Genomic DNA, 20,783 nt, shown 5'->3' with positions numbered 1-20,783 from the left:
CATATATATATATATCAGTATTTAAATTGAACTTTTGCAATAAATAAATATTATTATTTCTATTATTAAATGTATTACTACTGATAATACTAGTAATACATTTGCTCTGTTGGTTCAGAATCATATTTCTCATTGCCATTGCAGCGTTTTTGGTCCACCATAGTCCATGTTTAATATTTTGATCATTTATGTGATTCATTCATTTCATTTTGAAAACTAACGTTAACTGTTGTTTAACTATCCTTTCCACAATGAGTACTACCTCGACCACTTCATTTTTATTCGAGCAAGTAACCATAATTTTAGGGGGGAAAATTTGTATTTCATAATTCATCAGCGCAGTGATGTCCGATTATATGTTACAACTACCTGCCATAACAGGCGAACAGTCGCATTGATGGCGTCACTTCAAGAGAAGTGACGCCAGTTCTTGCGCAGTTTAGCGCGGACTTTTCAAAAATAGCAATCTCTTGTTTACACTGTCCAACTTATTGTAAAGTATTTTAATGCCAATATATTTAAGCAAGTTATTTTATTTTTTTTTTATCCGTACTTCGCTTCGGCACATGATGACGTCATCAAAGAGCACCAAAACAGTTTGTAACCGTTAGCCAGCGGTTACCAGAGTAACTAAAGCGTCCCTACCGCCGTCATCTGAAAGGTGTTAAGTATTTTACGGTACTCCATTGGCTGATGGGAATCATTTTTAGCTGTGTGTAACACATCGAGGTAAACAAGCTAGCATGAGCTAACGCCTGCTGAGCTAACTGTTTAGTGATGGAGAGTAGTTCGTGTTGTTCTTCGATGGCAGCCGGTCTTCCTCAGGAATCTTTCCTCCAGAGGACGCTGGAGCGATTACCCTCCACTCAAAGCCTGAAACTCACGGCCGAGGAGGCGGCTCCTGTCGCCGTTGTTGCCGTTCAGAGGTACCTGTCCGAGCCGACCGAGGGTCAGCAGCTTGACAGCTACAGCTACGACGTGACGATCACAGACGGAGTCTGGCGAGCCAAATGCTTCCTTCACCCCAGCTTGAACCACCTGGTGCACAGAAACACCCTGAGGACCGGGACGGACGTCAGCGTCAGGCAGTGCTCCTTTGTTTACAACGAGAGGAGACTGGGGCACGGTTATATCTGCGTCGAGAAGGTCGAGGGCAGCGCAGAGACGTCCACTCTCCTGCCCCGCATTAACAACCCCAGCTCACTGCCCATGCTGGTAAAACACGGCATGGAGAGGAGCGCGGTGCTGCAGAGTGACGTTCCGCTGCAGGTGAGCCGCAAACACTACCTGTCTCTGTGGAACAACGACGACCCGGAGGGAGACATGTGGATCTCCGGGTCTGCTTCACCGGACCCAGTCCTGGACGGTGAGATCCTGCTGTCCTCTGCTTCTTGCTGTGTTGTTTTTGCACTTTTTCTGTCACTTAAATTCAGTGTTGGGCAGTAATTAGTTACATTTGCTCAATTACAATTACTCAGGGTTTTCCCCCAGTACATTATAAGCCTGGTGGGCCACCAGGCTTTACTTGTGCCCCCACCAGGCTAAGCACTGCTTATTTATTTAAGTCTTTTAAAAAAATGTTTGCATTTTTTAAAGATTTTATAGTTGGCGTTCAGGTGTTAATCTTCCAGTCTTTCAATAACACATAATTGTCAAATGATATTTTCACATTTCCTGTCAACTTTAAACATTTTTTAACTCAAAAACACGACGGGCCGCTGGACGAATGACTGCTCTAGCACCCAACCACCGGGCTTAGCAAGTTTTCTGGGGGAAACCTTGTTTACTTGAGTAACGTTTTTGTATATTATCAATCACTCAATGATTGATAATTTGATCACTTACTCAGTACTTGAGTAGACTTTTTTTTTTTTTATATCAAAAATGTCTGAGTAATTTTTTGGATGGCTACTTTTTACTTTTACTTGACTAAAAAATATGTACAATTTTTGAGTACTCTGTCCACCTCTGCTCAAATTGCAATAGCTCTTAAAAATTCAGGTAAATTATAAAGAGCTAATTATATAGGTACATACTGTATATATGTCATTTAAAAAAGAGGCTTGAGTTCTAAAGAAATGTAAACTTTGCGTTTTCCTAATTTTCCTTAAGTGTAGCATTACTTATAATAAAATGTAATGATTCTTCTTTTTCAAATCATATTTCATTAATGTATTGTTATTTTCATTGTGCACCAGGAGAATTGGAGTGTCTTAAGGGCTCTTCAGCAGATTAGAGTGAAACATTACATAGAAGGTTAAAATAAAACAAGAAATAAGGTCAATAATGCAAAATGTACATGAGAAAAGGAGAAGGAGTGAAATCCTGATAACATGTAATATATTTATTTCAGTGTCAAAGGTCACCCTCCTCAGTTCTCTGGAGTCATCCTTCAGGGTCTCATGGAAACCTCTCCCTCTCCTGGTGAAGATTATCCACAAATCCAGGTTAAGGTATTATGGGAAATTTGGGCTGAAGATTGATTACCCCTACCAGGTGAGCTTCACTTACAGGTTTACCCTTAATCTGTTTTTCTAGTCTGTATTTGCCTGATATTTTACTGCGACACCGGGTAAAATATGCACTTTGTGATATTTCAGACTTACTTCGAAGTCGCCGACCAGAGCGGCACGATGTCGCTCGTGCTTTGGAACGAGCTCTGTCCTGAGTACTACCTCAGGATGAACGTCGGCGCTGTGTTGTACCTGCAAAACTACACCTTGAAGCAGAGCTACTCAAACAGATCCCGCCCACAAATGGACCACCATCGAATGAAACACTTCACCTCTATAGGTATGAACTTAGGAGTGTTACGTTTAGCTAAATACTACTGTGATGTTGAGTTGAGGAACATGATTTAATTGTAAAAGCTGAGCTATAGGAATTATAATAATTCATACTTGCCATGGGGATTTTTTTTTTTATTGATTGCACTTTATTTCTTTTCTGTAAACGTTTTTCCTTGTAGAAATCTGCCTGAACCCCCGTAACCCAGCTGCAGACATCACTGTGGTCTCACCCAAGAGCGTCCTCCCACAGTGGGGCCTGCCAGAGGTGTCCTACCAGTTCACCACCAGGTGATCAACGCTAGCCGCTGCTTTAATAAAAATGTATTTACGCGTCACGTGTGTGTGTTTTCGTGCCATAATCCAACAGTTTTTGGCTCAAAAGCTGCTCTTTGGTTTCTCGATTGCTCCAGGTCAGAGCTGGAGAAGATTTCGAACGGTTCCGCTTGTGACGTCATCGGTTTGGTGACATTTGTTGGCCGTGTTGAAAGAGTCAGGAGTAAAGGGAGTAAAGGTAAAAGTTTTTTTTTGATTTACTCACATTGTGAAAGCCTCTGTAATTTCACTTTGACTGGTCATGTAGTGATTGCTGTGCTTTAACTTTTAGCTCCAGAAAAATACTGGACGTATCGCTGGGTTCATTCGGTGGATGGAACATCCGACCGGCCTTTTATTCTGGAACTTTTTTCCTCGTCGCAACCTGAAATCTTCAATCAAATCTGTCCAAGTAAATCATAACCTCATACTTTGCCTTTTATAACTATTATAGATGCGACACGTTGTGTCATATTACACCCCAAAAGTCAGTTTTTGGCAGTGGAATTTCAAGTGATGGAGCAAAACGAAGTAGCAGATAAATGTGAACCTGTGACCATGCAGTGGAAATTGTAAGACAGCTTAAAGCTGCAGTAAGTAACTTTTATCAAATAAAATATGTTTATTTTCATATTCAGTAAAACTGCCACCATGTTGTGACACTATGAGACAAATAATCTAAAAAAAAAAAAATCAAGATACCAGACCTCCTCCCTGTGGTCCTGCTGCCATCTGCAGAAATTCACCACGCCCCTTCAGAAACAACCAGTCAGAGCCATCTTGGTGCTGTCAATCACCCTCATGTTCACGCTGCTCAATGTGCTAATAGCGGAGAAACAAGTTACCTCTCCAGGAAAACTGTTTATTTGCCAACATCAGTGGCCATGCTAACTAGCCTGGCATTCACATCAGGCTCTGTTGTGGGGAACTAGCCTAACAGAGGGGGTGTGAGCAGTGTACATGAGAGTGAGTGACACCGCTAAGACCCTCCCCCTGACCCAGATTGGCTGTTTCTGACTGAGCAGTGTATTTCTGCAGGTAGCAGTAAGACCACAGGAAGAAGGCAGAGGAGTCATAACAACACAGTTTTAACAAATATGTAAAAAAAATATATTTTTTTATTTAGTTATATATTGCAGCTTTGTTTGAACTTGTCCTAGACAAACAGCCTTTAATGGACAAGAGCTTGAAAGTTCATGTAGGGACTGGCGTTACAAAGTAGTTTTGGGTATAAATGTGGAAATGTATTTGTCTTCCCAATAATTATAAACCAATACACTAAACAAGTCACTGTATTTGGCTGCTGTCTCATCTCTGCTCTGTCTTCCACAGTGACCTACCTTGTTTGCACTCAGATGAGGGTGTGTCAGGCGGAAGGGTCTTTGCCCTACCTCACAAGCAGCTGTGAAACCGAGATCTTCATCACAGGTTGGTATAATCACGTGACAGTGTGACCGGAGAAGGATGACAGGATTAAAGCGTTGGGGCGGTGTGGGTCTGCAACAGGTTACCACAAGGGCCAGCCATATGTGAGCGACCCCAGAGTGAAGAGCTTCATCCAGTGGACCAAGACTCTGAAGGACAACGTTGTCCTCCAAAAAACTGCCGTCGGCGGCCATTATTGTTACCCCCCTCCCCCACGGAGATTTTCACAGTCAGCGACGTATACATCAGGTGATTTGAGTGATTTATTTATTGATTTTAAAGGCTTTAGCAGTTATGGTGCAGATTTGTGCTTTATGCCGTTCTTTTATTTAAGGCCAAGTTCCTTTGGTTGCTGTGTCTGACCTGAAGAGGGAGCTAGAAAGCCTTCAATATAGGGAGCATAAAAAATTGGCAATTCAGGGAGAGATCACGGCAATCCGCTACACAAATTACCCAAAGAAGGTAAGAGATTTATAATTTACAGTGTATTTTCAGTAATGGTAACAAAAGAAATAGTTAAAGACGTTTGCTGCTGTTTTTTTTTTTTCAGGTTTCAAATGAGCCCAAGAATTATTCATCAGACACACATAAAGATCCCGCAGACTGTCTGATGTCTCCCTCTTCTGACAGGAGCAAAGCTAACACAAGGAAAAGGACAAATCAATTCAGGTTGGATTTGATTCCTATTTTTTTTTTATGCTTGTAAACTGAATAATTAATTTGTAATTGTAAATTTGACGTCGTGTTTTATAGTAAAGCCGTACCTTCCTTAAATTGTGCCAGCACCCCCGCTAAAAGGTAATTAAGCTACAACCAGGAGCATTTATCTGTTAGTTAAAAGTTACAACCAATCTTAGCTTCTTTGCTCCCAGAAGGCTGAAATACAAAAACACGAAAGAAGGAGAAGAGCAGGAAGAAGAGGAGTCGGCCTCGGCATATGAGGAGGTTCAGCATGAGCAGCAGGAATGTCAAGGTGAGTGACTTGCTGCTTCAGTTTTGCTGCTGTGTGTGTGTGTGTGTGTGTGCCTCCCTGTAATGTGTGTGTCCCACTAGACTCCGCTGCTCCGTCCTGGGAGAGCAGCAGCTGGTCAAAGCAGCGAGAAGAAATCTCCGAGCATTTGCATCACGGCGGCCTGCATCAGGACAGCGTCTCTCGCAGGTTCACCTTCGACGAGAAGAGCACCCTGCTGCGGTGGAGCAACCTTCAGCCGACGCGCTGGACGCCGCAGGCGGCTGCCGACGCGCCGCCACACACTCCCTGCCCCGGGCATTACCAGCTGACCATACTGGGTAAGAGCAGAGTCGCTCAGTCCTGTTTCCCGTCATTTCACCTGCTACGAATCAGTCTGAAAATGTTTCTGTTTTTCTTTTGTAGACAAAAATGTTTTCAGTTTTTATAACCGGAACAACTAACTGACTGACCTTTACGTTTGTATTGTGATGCGTCACGTCATCAGTGAGTCACACTGAGGGAGGGAAGCTACTGTCAGGAAAAAACATTGTACGCAGTCAGAGGTCTGTGTGACCTTAAGAAAATGACAGAAAACATTAGGGCTGCAACTACCAATTATTTTAGTTCTTCTATTGATTATTCTGACGATTAATCATATATATTAAAAAAATGGCACAAGCTGCAGATTTGTCATTTAACCACCTGTTTTATACAGTGTTAGAAATACATTAAAAGATTCAAATAAACAAAAAAATCAATTTCTTTAAGCAAGAAAATGAAAATCTTTATTGTGTAAAATGCAATAAAACATATATACAAATATTTTTAATTTTAAATGCCAAAGGTTTACATTTCTCTTACAGTTCTGGGTTGATTACTGCTCTGAGTATGTTTTGCTTTTGCAGCAAATGGCCCTTTTTGAGTCTGTATACTCCAGTTAACAATTAATCAGTTACTAAATTAGTTGACAATTATTTGAATAACCAATTAATCATGGTTAGTCATTCCAGCCCTAGAATTAATGTAACTATTGTTAAGGTAGATCTTTTTCTTTTCAGTGTGTGCGTTCTCAACATGGCCCACTAATTCTGGTTATAATTTTTTTTTACGTTTTTCTGTCAGGTATTAACAAGCAGATCGCAGTCGACGCCGCGTTTCTCCCCGTCGTGCGCTCCGACGACCCCCGCGCCGTTGGTCTCTCTCGGGACCCCCACGACAACTCGATGCTGTCCTGCCTCTCATCAGGCTTCCTCTGTCCCCTCGACAGCACAGCCGGAGACGGAGAATTAACTCCCTGGGAGTCAGGTAGCGACAGGAGAAATAAATCCCTCCTCTCATCTTCTCCAGCATCGCCAGTCGAACGTTTAGCTTTGATTTCTTTAACGTTTGGTTGCCTTCTTGCAGAGGAGATCGTGGCAACCGCCCGGGGGCTGGAGAACACACACGTGGTGTGTGTTTTGGAGTTGTGTCAGCTGGGAGGAGATAAAGTGGAAATCCTCATCGACAAGGTGTACAAAGTGATGGATGTCACACTCGACTAGAAAAAAAGGGCAACTTCTTATAATCATACTCAATCATGTACATTTATTTTTGACAAAAAAAAAGACCTTAATGTAAATTGTATTTTTTATGATTAAAATATTGGCATGCATAGAAAATGTTGACTTTTATTTCAAGTATTAGTAGATTTTAATGACTTGCTTTCGTAATTTCTTTAGTAGCGCAGGATGTGTTGCTTTTGGGATCTTTGAGCCTACTTCCTGTCGTCAGAAAGGTTCTGTTTAAAGGATTTAAGGAGTTTTCAGCAAGGTTTGTAGAAATACACCTAAATAAGATTGTTGACATTTTGTAAGGCCTTTAAGTTTTAGAAAACACTGCTTGCAAAACGCTATGGAGGCACCCTTGCTGGCATGCCTTTGATTCAGACGTTACCATAGAGACAGGCCAAACCAAAAACACAACAGTCTTGTTTTTCTCTCTCTTTAAGATTTGTTTTATATCTTTTACAATTTCAGGGCTGATGTATATTACTGAATACGCATTCTAAAAATATATGCAGTGTAAAGTACATTTTAATTCTTATTTTTATGGTTTAGAGAAAACGACAAAAAACAGAAACATCTCATAATCTGTTATAAAATTACTTTAATTTTAAAATCATAACATACATATATGTAATCTATGTGACATATAAAATAAACAACTATGTAGCCTAAAGTTTTTTTTTCCACATTTTATAATACAATATATATATATATATAATATATTTGTTTCTGCACTGAAACTGCAGAATTGACTAGACGCCAGGGTTTTTTGTTCATGTCCTGGCAACTCTTACACAGAGAGAATCGGATCCGACTGCCCACGCTCACATCTGAAGCGACAGTCAATATGATACAAATCAGGAAAAAGAAGAAAAAAGTACAAGTTAAATGTGATCAAACTGACGTACATTTAAAAAAGAAATCCCTGTGATGAACACCAGTCAAAACGTAATGAAGGGAAGCCAAAGGGAAAAAAAAGAAAAGAAGAGGTGCGGCAATCGTCGTCACGGAGAGCGACTCAACTACGAAAACGGATCGACCAGATTATTTACACCCTTCATCAAGCTCAACAGATTAACTCGCATCCGAAACCGAGTGATTCTGGCTCTGGATGACGAAACAGACTTGCTTTTGATCCAACACAGCAAGGCAAACAAAATGATAAGGGGTGCTTTGTCTACTCTCTGAATGATGTGTTTGAATGAAAAACAACCAGTTTCCTGCCAGAAAGGCTGATATTCTGCAAGATCGTCCTTTTACTTCGTCACAGATTTACAGGTGCATGTTAAAATTATTAGTTACTTTGAAAAAAAAAGGTATTTATTCAGTTATTAAATTTAGAAAGTTAAACTCATTTACATGTTTGAAATAATTTCAAGAAATTATTTCTGCAATTTTTGTTATTTTGGCTTGTTGGCTAATAAAAAACACAAAATTCGCCTTCTGAGACGATTGCAGTATTACATAGGACCAATAATAACGTTTTTTTTTTTCCTTCCACTGAACTTTTTCTTAATATCTCTATATGTCCCTCTTCAACGATGACTTTTAGTGGCTCACATGTCAGGGACAAGCTGCTGGACATCTGGCAAATCAGCAGAGCATTTCTGTGCAAGAAAATCTATTTTTCTGATAAATCAATTTTTGGTTTTCAATTGACTTTAACCCCAAATCTTTACAATTACCAGAAATAAGTGCCTGAAATGTGTTATTTGAGCAATGACTATGCAGCTTTTTGAATTAGGTCACTGAAATGGAAAAAATCATTTTTTAATGATATCAATGTCACGCACCTGTATGACGTGACATTTTCACGAAAACAGAAACACAGACATCTATGGCACCCGTAAAACTGGACCTTTATGAGCAGACACACGTCGGATCGGAGCTGAACGAAACGGCTTCTGCCAGAAAAACAACAACCGAACTTCATGATGTTTACACAATTGCACTTTTTTTTTTTTCTTTTCGTACCTTTAATTGTTAGGTGAATTAGCTGCAATAGTAAAAATTCAGATTTATTTTCTTTTTGTTTAGTCTCTTCCTCAAGGTGACTATCAGACCCTTCAGTTCAGTCTCTTTGGGAGCCTCCGGCCCAGCGCACCGCATTCCCATGCAGATAAAAGTCCTGTGTAATCCTTCTCTTCAGAGGACGCGCTTCAAACTTTTAAAAAATAAAAAATACTGCTAAAGGAATGTTAGGACATTTCCGTTTAAAAAAATACTTCCATATAAATTACATGGCAACAACTGCTTATTATACACCTCTATGTACATCTGTTTGGAAACATTTCCAACAGTATAAATTAACATTCTTTTTCTCTCTTTTGTTTTTTTTTTTTTTAAATCGACATTGCACGTAAAAAAGTGTAAAAACGGCACTGAACGTACATGCTGAGTTCGCTACGTTTTGTCGTGCAACGTGGGCGGCTCCGGCGCTGGACGGAGCCGCTTTCATATTCATCACCAAACACCTCCCCTCCTCCTCTCTCTGCGCTCCCCCTGTGCTGCTTTCTATAAAGTGTAGCAACAACATGTGCAATTAAAGTCCAGAAGAGAGGTGGGGGGGCGAGGGGAGTACGTTATAGGATTTAAATCTTTTTCTAAATTGTGAAGTCACACTGTGGTACAGGCAGTTTAAATACAGTATATTCTGCTGATTGTCTTTGTACGGTGATGTAATTGTGATGTTTTAATGGGTTTTCTTTTTTTCCCCCGTTCCTGGACAGACTGCAGCAACACACTCCAATCCTCTTTCTGTTAACCGTCGTCTCTGTATTATCCACAAAACAAGAGACAATCAAAACAATGGCTCCTGCACACGCTCGTCTGTTCCAAGCTGATTGAGACAAAGGGGAGCAGCTGCAACAGCCGATAAGTAGCTCCACAGAATCCGAAACGTGCTCTTTCACCACGCTAACGTAAAGTAGTGTCTTTCAGAGGGAAGTAGCTCTATAAGTTCTCAATGTAGAATGGTAAAATAAACAGAGGTGTTTTTTTTAGTGTGAATGAAGCCGTCGCAGGCAACAATCTGAAACTCCGCTCACCTGGTTGGAAATTTGTAGCCTTCTGAAATAGTCAAACAAGCCGTCACAGAACAGGTTGACGGTTGGACTCGCACCCCTGTTGTAAGATGTGTAAAAAGCCCCCAAATAAATTCGTCTTATGCTGCAGAAGCATCACCTCGCACTAAACACTTAGAAAAAACATTTGTTCAGTTTGCTAAATCAACACCAGAATCAACACTCTTTTATTTTTACATCACATGTCCTGATATCGCAAAGGACTCAAAATGCCATGCAGGCTAGGCTACCCAGATTCCCAACAAGGGCGGGCCCACAGCATCACTGATCCTCCTATATACTAAACAGTGGGCAAAACTCTTTCTCCAATCTATGTCTCTTGTTTTATGCCTAACCCAAGTGGTTATGGTGGATGAAAAGGGGAAAAGTTAAATAAAAACTGTCTGTATAAATACTCTTCAGATGTCTAGATGTGGTTGAAAGGTAGTTGAAGTTAAAGTGGCTAACCAAGACCAGCTAAAATGAGAAGTTGTCCATGGATGACCAAAGTTTAAAGAGTAGTCGGATCTGACCCAAACGACATCTGCTTCAGTTTAAGTCCCAGCAGCTTTTTGCAAACTCCACACGTGTAGGGGTTTGTGTGGCAACTTTTACATGGCATCTAAAGGTTGCCATGGAGACTTGGTGATCTCAAGATGCCACTGTTTGTTGCAGAGCTTATCATATTTTTTGTACCTTTCTTTTCCAACATGAATCAAATTAAAGGCGGGGTTTTCTTAATGCTGTGTTACTATTTGAAGTTACTGTGTTAGTTATTTGAAGGCTTTTTACGCATCTTTACCGGGGCGGTGTGCAAGTTTCCATTCGTAAAGCAGCTGATTGGACCGCTGGGAACATGAATTTATGCTTTTCTTGTGTGCACGAGGCTTTTCTGAAATGGGGCGAGCACAAGATCAGACATGTACCTCTGAGCATATCGGAGCGATTTCTGTCAGAACATCTGTGAATAAGACCAGCTTGTATTTCCAATAGGTAGTTTGTGTTGTGTAATGATTTCAAAAAGGACTCTTTTTGAAATGGACACTGCTCAGAAAGTAAGGACTTACTGCAAACATAAAGGTCACAAAAATTACTACATATATATATATTTATATATAGGTAATCTATTAATTAGAAAATCTGGATGTCTTATGTTTTAATAACAAATTATGCTCTTATGAAAATATACCTTTTATATTCCAAATGGACCTGAGCTGGATTTTTAAAGCCATAATCAGACGCAACCAATCGAACCACAACATGAACGTTATCACGTTTGAAGGCACAATTCGTCCTCCCCGCCTCCCAGCTCGCCGACACCCGGTGCTGCGCGGCGACCGCTTCAGTTTGCAGGGATCTGCGGTGCGACGGCTGCGGCACCCCTCGCTCCTTCAGTCCCGGATTGAGGCTTTAAAAATCTAGATAGACCTCCAGCTTCCAGCTGTAGTGTGTGTGTTGCGTCACACCTGCCTTTTGATAAAGTGGTCGTCGCACTTGTTGTTTTGTCGTGTAAAGTTCTGCTGTAATGACTCCACATGCCTAAATCGTGGTTCAAAGGGTCGGAGGGGACAACAGGACTCACCTCAGACTCTCCATTTTCACTGGAAATAAAGTGTCACAAGTAGCTTAGCGTCATGCCACAGGAGGGGAGCTGAGCCGGAGATCAGGAACAGAGCAGAACGTTTGATCTTAGGTAAAAAATAAATAAATATTCTACTTCCGGGGAGATAGGGGTACCAAAGTGCAAACACTTATATGAGAACTTTGCTAGAAGAAAACCTCCACTTGTCGGTCTAAAATAGTTTTTTTTTTTTGTTTGTTTTTTTTCTTCAAACATCTTTGATGATCCACTCGTTCCAGCCGTCGCGACGCGGCCTCAAGATTGTCCTCGGATCCGGCGGGCGCCGTCGGGTCAGCGCAGCCTCTACTTGTGGTGTCACTATGACGACGTGCAGGCCGGATCCCTCCCAGCCCCCGTGAATTAGGAGGCTCGACGGCGTGCTGCCAGCTGCAGGGCAGCGTCAGAGAGGCAGATCCTCAGCGTTCAGATGAAGTCCTCGGTGCTACCGCGTTAGCATGTTCCTGAAGTCTGAAACACTGCCTTGCTGGTTTTGGGAATGTTGGTACTGCCTTTGCTGCTGCTGTGGTTGCTGCTGCTGCTGCTGCTGTGCAAGTGGCAGTTGCTGCGTTTGTGGCTGCTGCTGCTGCTGCTGAATGTATCCCATGGTGCTTTGCTGTGGGACGTTAGTGGTGTGTAGAAAAGCTGGAGCAGATCCACCATGTACAAGTCCTTGGGTCATCTGTGGAAACAAAAAGGTTTGAAAAATGTCTGAAATTGAACCTTTTATGGAAATGTAGCGCTAACTAGACACAGAATCTTGCAGAAGTATTACCAAAGGTCAACTTTCTCACATTTTGTAAAATTACAACCACAAACCTGAGCGAGCTATCAATTGGGATTTTGTTGCTTTAGGAGTAGTGCAATGGAAAATGAAACATTGATTTCAAGGTATTTACATCTAAAAATAATTTATTCTGATAAAATCATGCATTTATATCTGTATTACTTTTATGCCTTAATTTTTTATGTGTAAATCAAATAAATCCACTTCTCCAACTTCAAGTGTCATTTAAAAACAGCCAATCAGAATTTATTCTGCTCTGTTGCCAGGGAGACAATGGAACAATATCACCTCTGTGATTGGCTGTCTGAAATGTCATAGCAAGAGTTTTTTTTTTTTTTTAAAATTTTTTATAAAGTGTCTTGAGACAACATTTGTTGTGAATATTTGGCGCCATGTTGTGATTCAGCAGTCAAAATTCTTGGAGTTGTGTGCCGCCATTTGATCAGCTTATATCTATATAATCTTTGAGAAAACGCGAGAGGATGCTGGGCAGCTGAGAGGTTAGTGTGGCCTTCAGGACCACTGGGATGAACCGACGAAAAAGGATTTTTTTTAAATGGATCTAAAAACAAAATGACTATTGCTTTAATGAAAATGAGCAATACACAATATCTGCATATTCAAACATGACCTATAAAATGTCAGATGTCTTTTCAATTTCAGAGAAGAAGGCTTTGATCACTTGGTTATGATTTGCAGCTGTTGTGTACCTGAAAGAACTGCTGGGGCTGCTGGAGCTGCACGGAGTGGTGCGAGGCCTGAGGCTGGCTGTGGTAGGCTGACTGGGCCTGATGCGTGATGAAGGTGTTATGTGGGATCATTATGGGGGAGGTGAAAACGGGGGAGGGCACGAGCACGGCGTTGCAGTTGACCTGTTGCATGGTGAAAGAGGTGATCGGCTGCTCCAAGCTGTATCTGTAAGGAGACCAGTGAGGAGCTCAGACAGAATAACACGATAAGCCCAATAAATAAACCGAGTGTTGCAGCGTGGCTGCTTACAGAGTTTGGGAGATGCCCATGTTGCACTGAGAGGGCTGGGAAGTGACGCTGCTAGTCGGAACCGTGGTCTGCATCGGCTGGTTGAGAAGCATTCTGCAGGAGAGACGGTTTGTGATGTAAAAACCATGTCTGCTGCATAAAACAGCAGACAATTTTTTAAATTTTTTTTCAGGCTTCTCACCGTAATTGTCCATCGTGGCTGAACTGGTTGTCCGTCTGTCTTTGGTTTGTGTCCTGCTGAGGCCTCGTGTTGGTCTGGGAGAACATCATGGGGTTGCTGTAGAAGGGCGTCGTCAGGCTCGTGTTTGTCTGCATCGGCAAACTCACCGACTGGCTCTGTCTGCTCCGAGGAGCCCGCTGCTGAACCTGCAGCGCAGAGAGGGAGACGCATGATAAGCTCCAGAGAGACGCTGACATTTCATAACAACAACTTCTGAACGAATAAAAATAGGTTTGATTTGTTTTTCATTACCACCCAAATGAATTGTCTGGAACAACATGATCAACATCAATCATTTTGAAAATTCAGGTGCCCAGATTGCAGACAAAACTTGCAGCATGTCTTCTTCTCTCTCCTCTCCATTTCCTGTCAAATCACTGTTCAATAACGGCCACTAATGGCAAAACAATATTCATAAAAAGTAATCGTTTAACACTTAATTTACCTAGCAAAAAACCTCTAAAAGCACTGCTTTATAAATTTATGAAAAATTATCTAAATAAAAATGTCTTAATAAAAATGAAAAACGCAACAAAAACCTGTTGATGTTCATTTTCTGAATGAATCAAGCAAAATGCTTTTCTGTGTTTATGATTAAGTTAACATCTGTTTATCCCTCTCTTCATATACTCCACTCCTTCATTATGTGTTGAGCTAAATGCTATCATCTAGTGCATAATATCTTCAGCCAAAAGCTTGCAATGTCGCAGCTAGCTTAGCGGTGAGTGAATGTCAGAGGTAAGTTGTGTTTACTTTGTTCTGAAATCTACCAAAATCCTTTTATACGGCGTTCATGTTGGCATTATTATGAAGCTACAGCTAACATGAGCAGGTTAATTAGAGCCATTAGCAGAAGTTGCTAGCAAAGCTAATAATGCTAAACGCTAATGTAACATGAAACAGATATTTTAAAAATGTCACTTCTCTAAAGATATTAATATATTTCTGTTTATCATCTGTTTAGCATTGCCTCTCTCTCTTTATATGAATGTTTTATAAATGAAGTCAAGCCGACATCCTTTAATTCCACATACTAGACTTTAGCATTGAAAATGATCTTATTTCAAATCTGCAATCTGTATTCAACCTGTGCAGACGGTGAAGTGTTTTCTCTCAAAGAGAGTGGAGATGAACTGTGAGCCCCACAGGCTGCTGGTTTCGGTTGACCGGAGAGTTGCCTGATGACACTGGACTGGTTCTGGTTCTGGTTCTGTTGTGCTGGCCTTCCTGGGCCCTGCTGCTGCTGCTGCTGTTGGACCTGATTGAAGTCATTGTGGATAGGCTGCTGTAACAACATCTAACACACACAAAACAAATAGGAATCTATTAAAACCATTACTTACTGAAATGAGTTGGTTTATATGCTGCAATTTATTGTAGAAAAAAAATTTATACCTCTAAAAACAATTATAATAGGGTCATAAAGTTGCATATGCAGAATTATAGGGGTCTAAGTAATTAAATATATAAATATTTAACAATTATGTATTGCACTTCTGGCTTTTGATACAACAAAAAAGTCAATCTGGGTTATGCTATAGCTAGCATTTGCCTCTAGAGGGAGACAAGCTACCTTTACTTCTGAGGATTTGGTCAGAAGCTGATTTTCTTTCTCATATGAAGCTACAAATGTTTTTCTTGATTCAAGGCTCTATGCAGACAAATGTCCATCATTCCTTTCCTTAAACTCTGTGCTTTTTGTATTGTAGATAGTATGTTTTTCTGGAAAAGCCTATGTCATTACTTGGCGTCTTTCGAGTGGCTGCTACCTGTAGATTAGCAAGATGGAGCTTCTCCTTAATGTCGTGCAGCTCCTGCTGCTGCGTCTTGATGTCGGCCTGCAAAATGCGCGTCCTCTCCTCCAGTTGTTCCTTCAGCTGGTTCATTACGCCGAGCTGAGGCTGCTGCAGCTGATAAACAGAGGACTGCTGCTGCTGCTGCGATTGCTGCTGCTGTAGAGAAGAAACATGGGAACAGATGGGAGAAAATTAGTGTTACACTTGATTTATACCTATTTATTTTCTGTAACATCTTTATACTGTTTATATTGAACACACACACACACTTCACTTGAAATCGCTGATTAACTTGAGATGCATATTCAGCTAAAGCACTCTCAGAAATCAGCAGATGAAGACAACACAGACCAGGGAAAACATGCAAGCTGAGAATAGAAAGGCCTTCCTGCTTCAGCTTCAGTTCATTTATTTGAAAAAAAAATTCCCTAAGTGTCGCTGTAGTTAATTATCACGAGGAAAAGCAATCCAGGAATTGTACGGCTCTTCTAGAAACACACAGCCCAGGGTTTCCTCCAGTGTATTATAAGCCTGGCGGGCTACCAGGCTTTACTTGTGCCCCCACCAGGCTAAGAATTGCTTTCTTATTTAAGTCTTATTAAAAGTGTTAGCATTTTTTAAGATTTTATAGTTGGTGTTCAGGTATTAATCTTCCAATCTTTCAATAACACATAACTATCAAGCGATATTTTCAGATTTCCTGTAAACTTTAAACATTTCTTAACTCAAAACCACGACGGAGGTCGACTGCCCTAGCACCCAACCACCAGGCTTAGCAAGTTTTCCAGGGGAAACCTTGCAACCAGTCTGTAGTCCAACTACAAAATGAAGATGTAGTGCTCTTCATTTTTCTTAATCCTCTCCTGATTTCCTTTTTCTAATCACAGTCTTATAACCAGTGTACATGAGCAGCGGATGAAATGGACCCAAATGGCAGCGGCAGTCATAACAGCGAGATACTGTACACAAGCAGAACAGAAGGAGAGCAACAGGCAGGAGAGGAAGTCTAAACACTGACCATGGTGGAGTGCTTGCTGCAGGTTGGAGAAAGGGAGAGGCTCATTTGGGGAACAAGGTCAAAGGAATTTTGTCTTTGAGCCAAATTCTACATTGGGAAAAAACAAAAATAGACACGACTGATTCTATCTCTTCATGCAGAGAGAATTTTTTTTACGCGAATATGTTTGGAATAAGCTGACCTTTGACCCACTGGGCTGGAGTCTGGCAGGTGTCTTCTCTGGTCCAACGGAGGCTGACGGCCATGATGGTGTGCAGGCCTCTGTGTAGGAGTTTGCTGCTGCAAAGGAGACGGCTCACTTTTAGACACACAGACTGAGCATTTACTCTGCTAGAATAGCGTTTCCCTGGCAACCGATAAGTAACACTAAGGTGAATACAGTCAAGACGTAAACACAGTATAGGTTTAAGACAATATATGATTTACTGCATAAATTATATGTTGCCCAACAGTGAAGAGAGAGAAGTCCTAGTAATACGAGAAAGGAATCAATGATTGATAATTCGATAATTGTTATAAATATCTATCCAGCACATTTATAAAATGTTTTGTTTGCTTAATTTAATGACAGTTCACTTTCTTGCATTGTTTTGATATTTTGACCAAATGTACTGTTCAGTTCAGAAGTTCATTCACCCACCAAGACTAATCAAAACTTGATCAAAATTACACAAAGTAAGAATAAAAGTTTAAAGAAATTTGTGTTTGATTATTTATTTGCTATAAGAAAGATTCTTGGCAAATCTTACACTGATGAAAAGATTGTGTATTTCCCTTTAAGTGGGGAATACCCTTAAATCCACAAATAAAATTGTGGATTTGAGTATGTGGGTTTCCTGACAACTTTATAGATGGCAACAAAAAACATTTGGTATGTATTGAAATATTTCTTCAACACGAACACTGGAGTTCCAAACTGTAAATCAAATTATTCTGGTTATTATTACCTTTAGGAGGGGTTTAAAACATATACAATGTGATGGCAACACTTTATTATCTAGATTTCGTTATCTGAACGCATTGTTTAAAAAAAAAGCAAACCAAAGTAAAACAAAATATTCCCTCCTCTTAAAGGGCGAACATTGTTTTCTTGAAGTTAAGCTAAAAGAAAGGACACAGTTCATCTGCGGTTATATAATAGCTTCTGATTCAGAGGCCTTTTCATTCTGACATAAATCCACACACTGTTTTTTATTATAGCCCACACAAACTGAGGCTGAGCAAGTAAAATATCTGCAACTCATAATTCTGACAGAGGCTGTTTTCTAAATAAGTCCACCACTGTGTTTTCCAGGGAAGATTCAAGCCTGGTTTACTTTTTATAAACAGATGCCGTTATGAAAAATCCCCAGCTGCTGCACTGTCTTCATGAATATGCAGGTGGAAGTATTTAGTGTGTTATATAGCTGGGATAGCTCCCTGGCAGACAGAAACCATGGGGTTTGGAAACATTTCATCAGAGATGCATCATCACCCACGCATATAAGGAGCTGTTGTAATGACGCCATGTCTGCTTCGAGTTTTACCGCTGATTACAAAGTCTCCTAAGATTCCATAACAAAACATCCACCGGGGGGTTTTCACAAAAACTAAAAAAAAAAAGAAACGACTTGTGATTTCTATGATGAGAAAATAAAGACAACTACTATAAAGCTTTGCTCAAAGTGACAAGCAGCCATTTTTAGGCTAAGTTTGAGCAGCACAAACACAAGAATAGTGGGGTTTTTTTTTACATGGAAACCTGCCTCAAAGTGACTTGGCAGTTTAGAGAGAAGAGGATGACTCACACAAAGAGTCCGACAGGGCGGTGTGGGAGGATTTCCGAGAGCTGTGGGAGGACACCGAACGTGCGCCGCTGTTTCTGTCCCTCGTCGCGTCCAGGGTGGAGCAGATGTCCAAGTACAACTCCTGAGCCTGGGGAATGAAAAAACACAGTATTCATGTCTCTTGAACCTTTTTGACATCATGTCATGGTATATGTACAAACTTTATTGGATTTTAAGTTATAAAATTTAGCACAGCATAATTTTAAAGCGACATAGAATCATGACTTTGTGTGGTGTATTGTGCATTTGCATTCAGCTTTCCTGAGTCAATATAACACTTAATATGACCACCTTTAGCTACAAATAGAGCTGTAAGTCTTTTGAGTTTTGTCTACTAGCTTTAGACCTCTAGAGACTGAATGGCTTGACCTTTCACCTTTGCTAAATAGTTAGTGAACAGCGCCTTCCAAGATCCACTGTTTGAGTCAGAGCTACATTTTGTCTCATATTTGGATCCAACATGATCTAAATATGAGTGTATGTATTTTTATAAATTTTATATCACTTCTGGTTATATTTGTATTTGCTAATATTTAAAACCTTGGATGGAGTAGCTTGTCAACAAAGAAGCAATTTTCTCTCAGGGATCAATAAAGTATATTTTACCCTATTCTGGGCTCAATGCTTCAGGGACGTGAACCTCTGCACCAGTTTCATTCATTTTCCCATGAAATCTGACTTAATCCCCTGTCTTTGCTGACGAGAAAAAAAAAATCCCAACAGCATGATGCTGCCTCCATCATGTTTCACAGTGGGGATTTGTGTTGAATTCAAAAGAGGATGACACCACTCCCTCTTAGCAGAGACGCAGGCGAAAGCAAAGTTAACACGACATTCGTGTGAAACAAAGCCATGCAAAGTGGCCACTGGGAGATGGAAAGAAGCTGCTCCAAGGCGCTGGCAAACAAAATTAGTATTTTCAACAACACACACCACTCTCTGCATAGTTTGACCTCGTAAATGTTACTTTTAGAACCTTTTTTGAAATGTATGTAATATTTTGCGACAAACCTTTAGGTTTGTTTAGGTAAAACGTAATGTGGTTTCAGATTCTACCAGGCTGCTCTTCCTGTTTGGCGAGCCAAAACGAGGACGCGCACGACTGGGCAAATGACAGGAAATGCCCATCCTCGACAGGGAGTGTGCCAGCCTGTGGTGAGACGCCTTTTGTTTAGACTGACACGGCAGCCATAAATCAGGCCCAACAGTTCACCTATCACCTATCAACGCATTCTCCCACCTGAGCAGACGGCATCGGTAGCTCCTCCACGACTACCACAGATTTCTCAGCTACTTCTCTGATTAACGCTCTCCTTGTATTGACTGCTGGCTGCTCGGTGGACAGCCATGGAGGTTTGCAGTTGTGCCGTTTTGACATGATGGAGTGAAATCTGCCTTAATTCTTAGTCACATTTGAACACAACTTTCACCGTCCAGTTTACAATTACAATAAAATATACTGAAATTTGCCGCTACAACATGTCAAAATGTGAGAAATTTTGATAGTTATGAGTAAATTTTAGGGCTTCTTAAGAATTATTCTTGTAATCAATTAATCTGTGGATTATTCTGACAATTAACTGGGGAACTGGATGAACAAAATTGCACAGACTACAGATTTTTCATTAAAAGATGCATATAAATAAATAATTCAACTCCCTTTTTAATTAAGAGAATAAACATTATATTGCCTAAAATGCAATAACATAATATTCCTTTGGTAAATGTGAGCTGGGTGAATCCAAAAGTAAGCAACCTGAGGAATTTGTGCTAAACGTATTCAGAAACAAAGGTGTTTTAATCTTACATGCATAATGTTTTGTACAGTTCATGTATTTTTGTACATATTACTACTCTCAAGATGTTTTTTTTTTTTCAGTAAATGGCCTTTTTTGAGTCTGAATACTCCAGTTAACAATTAAGTGATTACTAACTTAGATGATGATTATTTCAATAATTGATTAATCATGATTAATCCAATTAATCGTTCCAAACCTAGAGACATTTACAAGGTACTGCTTATGCAGAACTCTTACCTTCACAGAGGATGGCGCTATCTCAGGTGGTGAAAGCTCCTCCAGACCGAAAGCTCTCCTCCGTTCAGCTCGCACTTCCGAGTAACTAAACGAGACACATTCGTGTGACAAGTTTCATTCCCACTCCTATCTATGGATTCTCTACCAATAGATAAATCACACGTGATGCTAGACAGAAGAAAACCCTCAGGATTACCTGACAACAGTGTGAGTGCAGACAATGAACTCGGGTTTGGAGTTCCACTGGTGGTAAGTAATGTAGTAATGAGTCTGCAGCCAAATCCACTGCTGTCCCTTGGTCAGGAAGCGATAATAGCAGGATTTACCCTTTCCAAACTGCATTACTGAGAAGATAAAGGGAAAATAAAAGCTGCTGTCAATGCTGCGCTCACAAGTTCC

At 40.6% G+C, this 20,783-nt stretch overlaps 2 protein-coding genes across 10 annotated transcripts in view; one reads left to right on the top strand and one right to left on the bottom strand.

Moving 5' to 3' along the window:
- The first annotated feature begins 99 nt into the window (after window positions 1-99).
- Window positions 100-7,082, top strand: radx (RPA1 related single stranded DNA binding protein). Of its 3 annotated transcripts, none has more exons than XM_032577089.1 (15): window positions 100-1,366; window positions 2,354-2,496; window positions 2,601-2,793; window positions 2,969-3,077; window positions 3,200-3,300; window positions 3,394-3,513; window positions 4,434-4,529; window positions 4,608-4,775; window positions 4,861-4,988; window positions 5,077-5,195; window positions 5,280-5,324; window positions 5,402-5,499; window positions 5,580-5,816; window positions 6,601-6,783; window positions 6,883-7,082. In XM_032577089.1, exons 1-15 carry the CDS (start codon window positions 778-780, stop codon window positions 7,017-7,019), a joined length of 2,466 nt encoding a protein of 821 aa, XP_032432980.1. In that variant the 5' UTR covers window positions 100-777; the 3' UTR covers window positions 7,020-7,082. The 3 variants fall into 3 exon arrangements, with proteins under 3 accessions (XP_032432980.1, XP_032432979.1, XP_032432982.1); XM_032577088.1 differs by having other exon boundaries at window positions 5,399-5,499; XM_032577091.1 differs by lacking the exon at window positions 5,280-5,324 and having other exon boundaries at window positions 5,384-5,499.
- A 524-nt stretch (window positions 7,083-7,606) lies between these two features.
- The window catches only part of npas2 (neuronal PAS domain protein 2), a 48,150-nt gene continuing 34,973 nt past the window's right edge, over window positions 7,607-20,783 (bottom strand). For 3 of the 7 annotated variants that reach the window (XM_032577085.1, XM_032577081.1, XM_032577086.1), the window contains exons 12-22: window positions 20,581-20,728; window positions 20,385-20,469; window positions 18,310-18,436; window positions 16,704-16,801; window positions 16,523-16,609; window positions 15,478-15,660; window positions 14,796-15,005; window positions 13,670-13,854; window positions 13,489-13,581; window positions 13,200-13,404; window positions 7,607-12,384 (exon numbers count right to left, since the gene is read on the bottom strand). In XM_032577085.1, the coding sequence (XP_032432976.1) occupies window positions 12,148-12,384; window positions 13,200-13,404; window positions 13,489-13,581; window positions 13,670-13,854; window positions 14,796-15,005; window positions 15,478-15,660; window positions 16,523-16,609; window positions 16,704-16,801; window positions 18,310-18,436; window positions 20,385-20,469; window positions 20,581-20,728 (1,658 nt within the window). In that variant the 3' untranslated portion in view covers window positions 7,607-12,147. The remainder of the gene's footprint in view (window positions 12,385-13,199; window positions 13,405-13,488; window positions 13,582-13,669; window positions 13,855-14,795; window positions 15,006-15,477; window positions 15,661-16,522; window positions 16,610-16,703; window positions 16,802-18,309; window positions 18,437-20,384; window positions 20,470-20,580; window positions 20,729-20,783) is intronic. The other 4 variants (XM_032577087.1, XM_032577082.1, XM_032577084.1 and 1 more) reach the window with 3 other exon arrangements.

Source organism: Xiphophorus hellerii, chromosome 11 (genome assembly GCF_003331165.1).
Source record: "Xiphophorus hellerii strain 12219 chromosome 11, Xiphophorus_hellerii-4.1, whole genome shotgun sequence".
NCBI lineage: Eukaryota > Metazoa > Chordata > Actinopteri > Cyprinodontiformes > Poeciliidae > Xiphophorus > Xiphophorus hellerii.
Note: the sequence above shows the minus strand (reverse complement) of the source record. Positions and strands in the feature narration are given on the sequence as shown.

Bases quoted from the DNA above. Each gene is read 5' to 3' on its own strand.
- radx (XM_032577088.1), top strand. From the start codon at position 778: ATGGAGAGTAGTTCGTGTTGTTCTTCGATGGCAGCCGGTCTTCCTCAG. The intron at 3,301-3,393 runs GTAAAAGTTTTT...TTTAACTTTTAG, and splicing joins CAGGAGTAAAGGGAGTAAAG to CTCCAGAAAAATACTGGACG. The intron at 4,989-5,076 runs GTAAGAGATTTA...TTTTTTTTTCAG, and splicing joins ACACAAATTACCCAAAGAAG to GTTTCAAATGAGCCCAAGAA.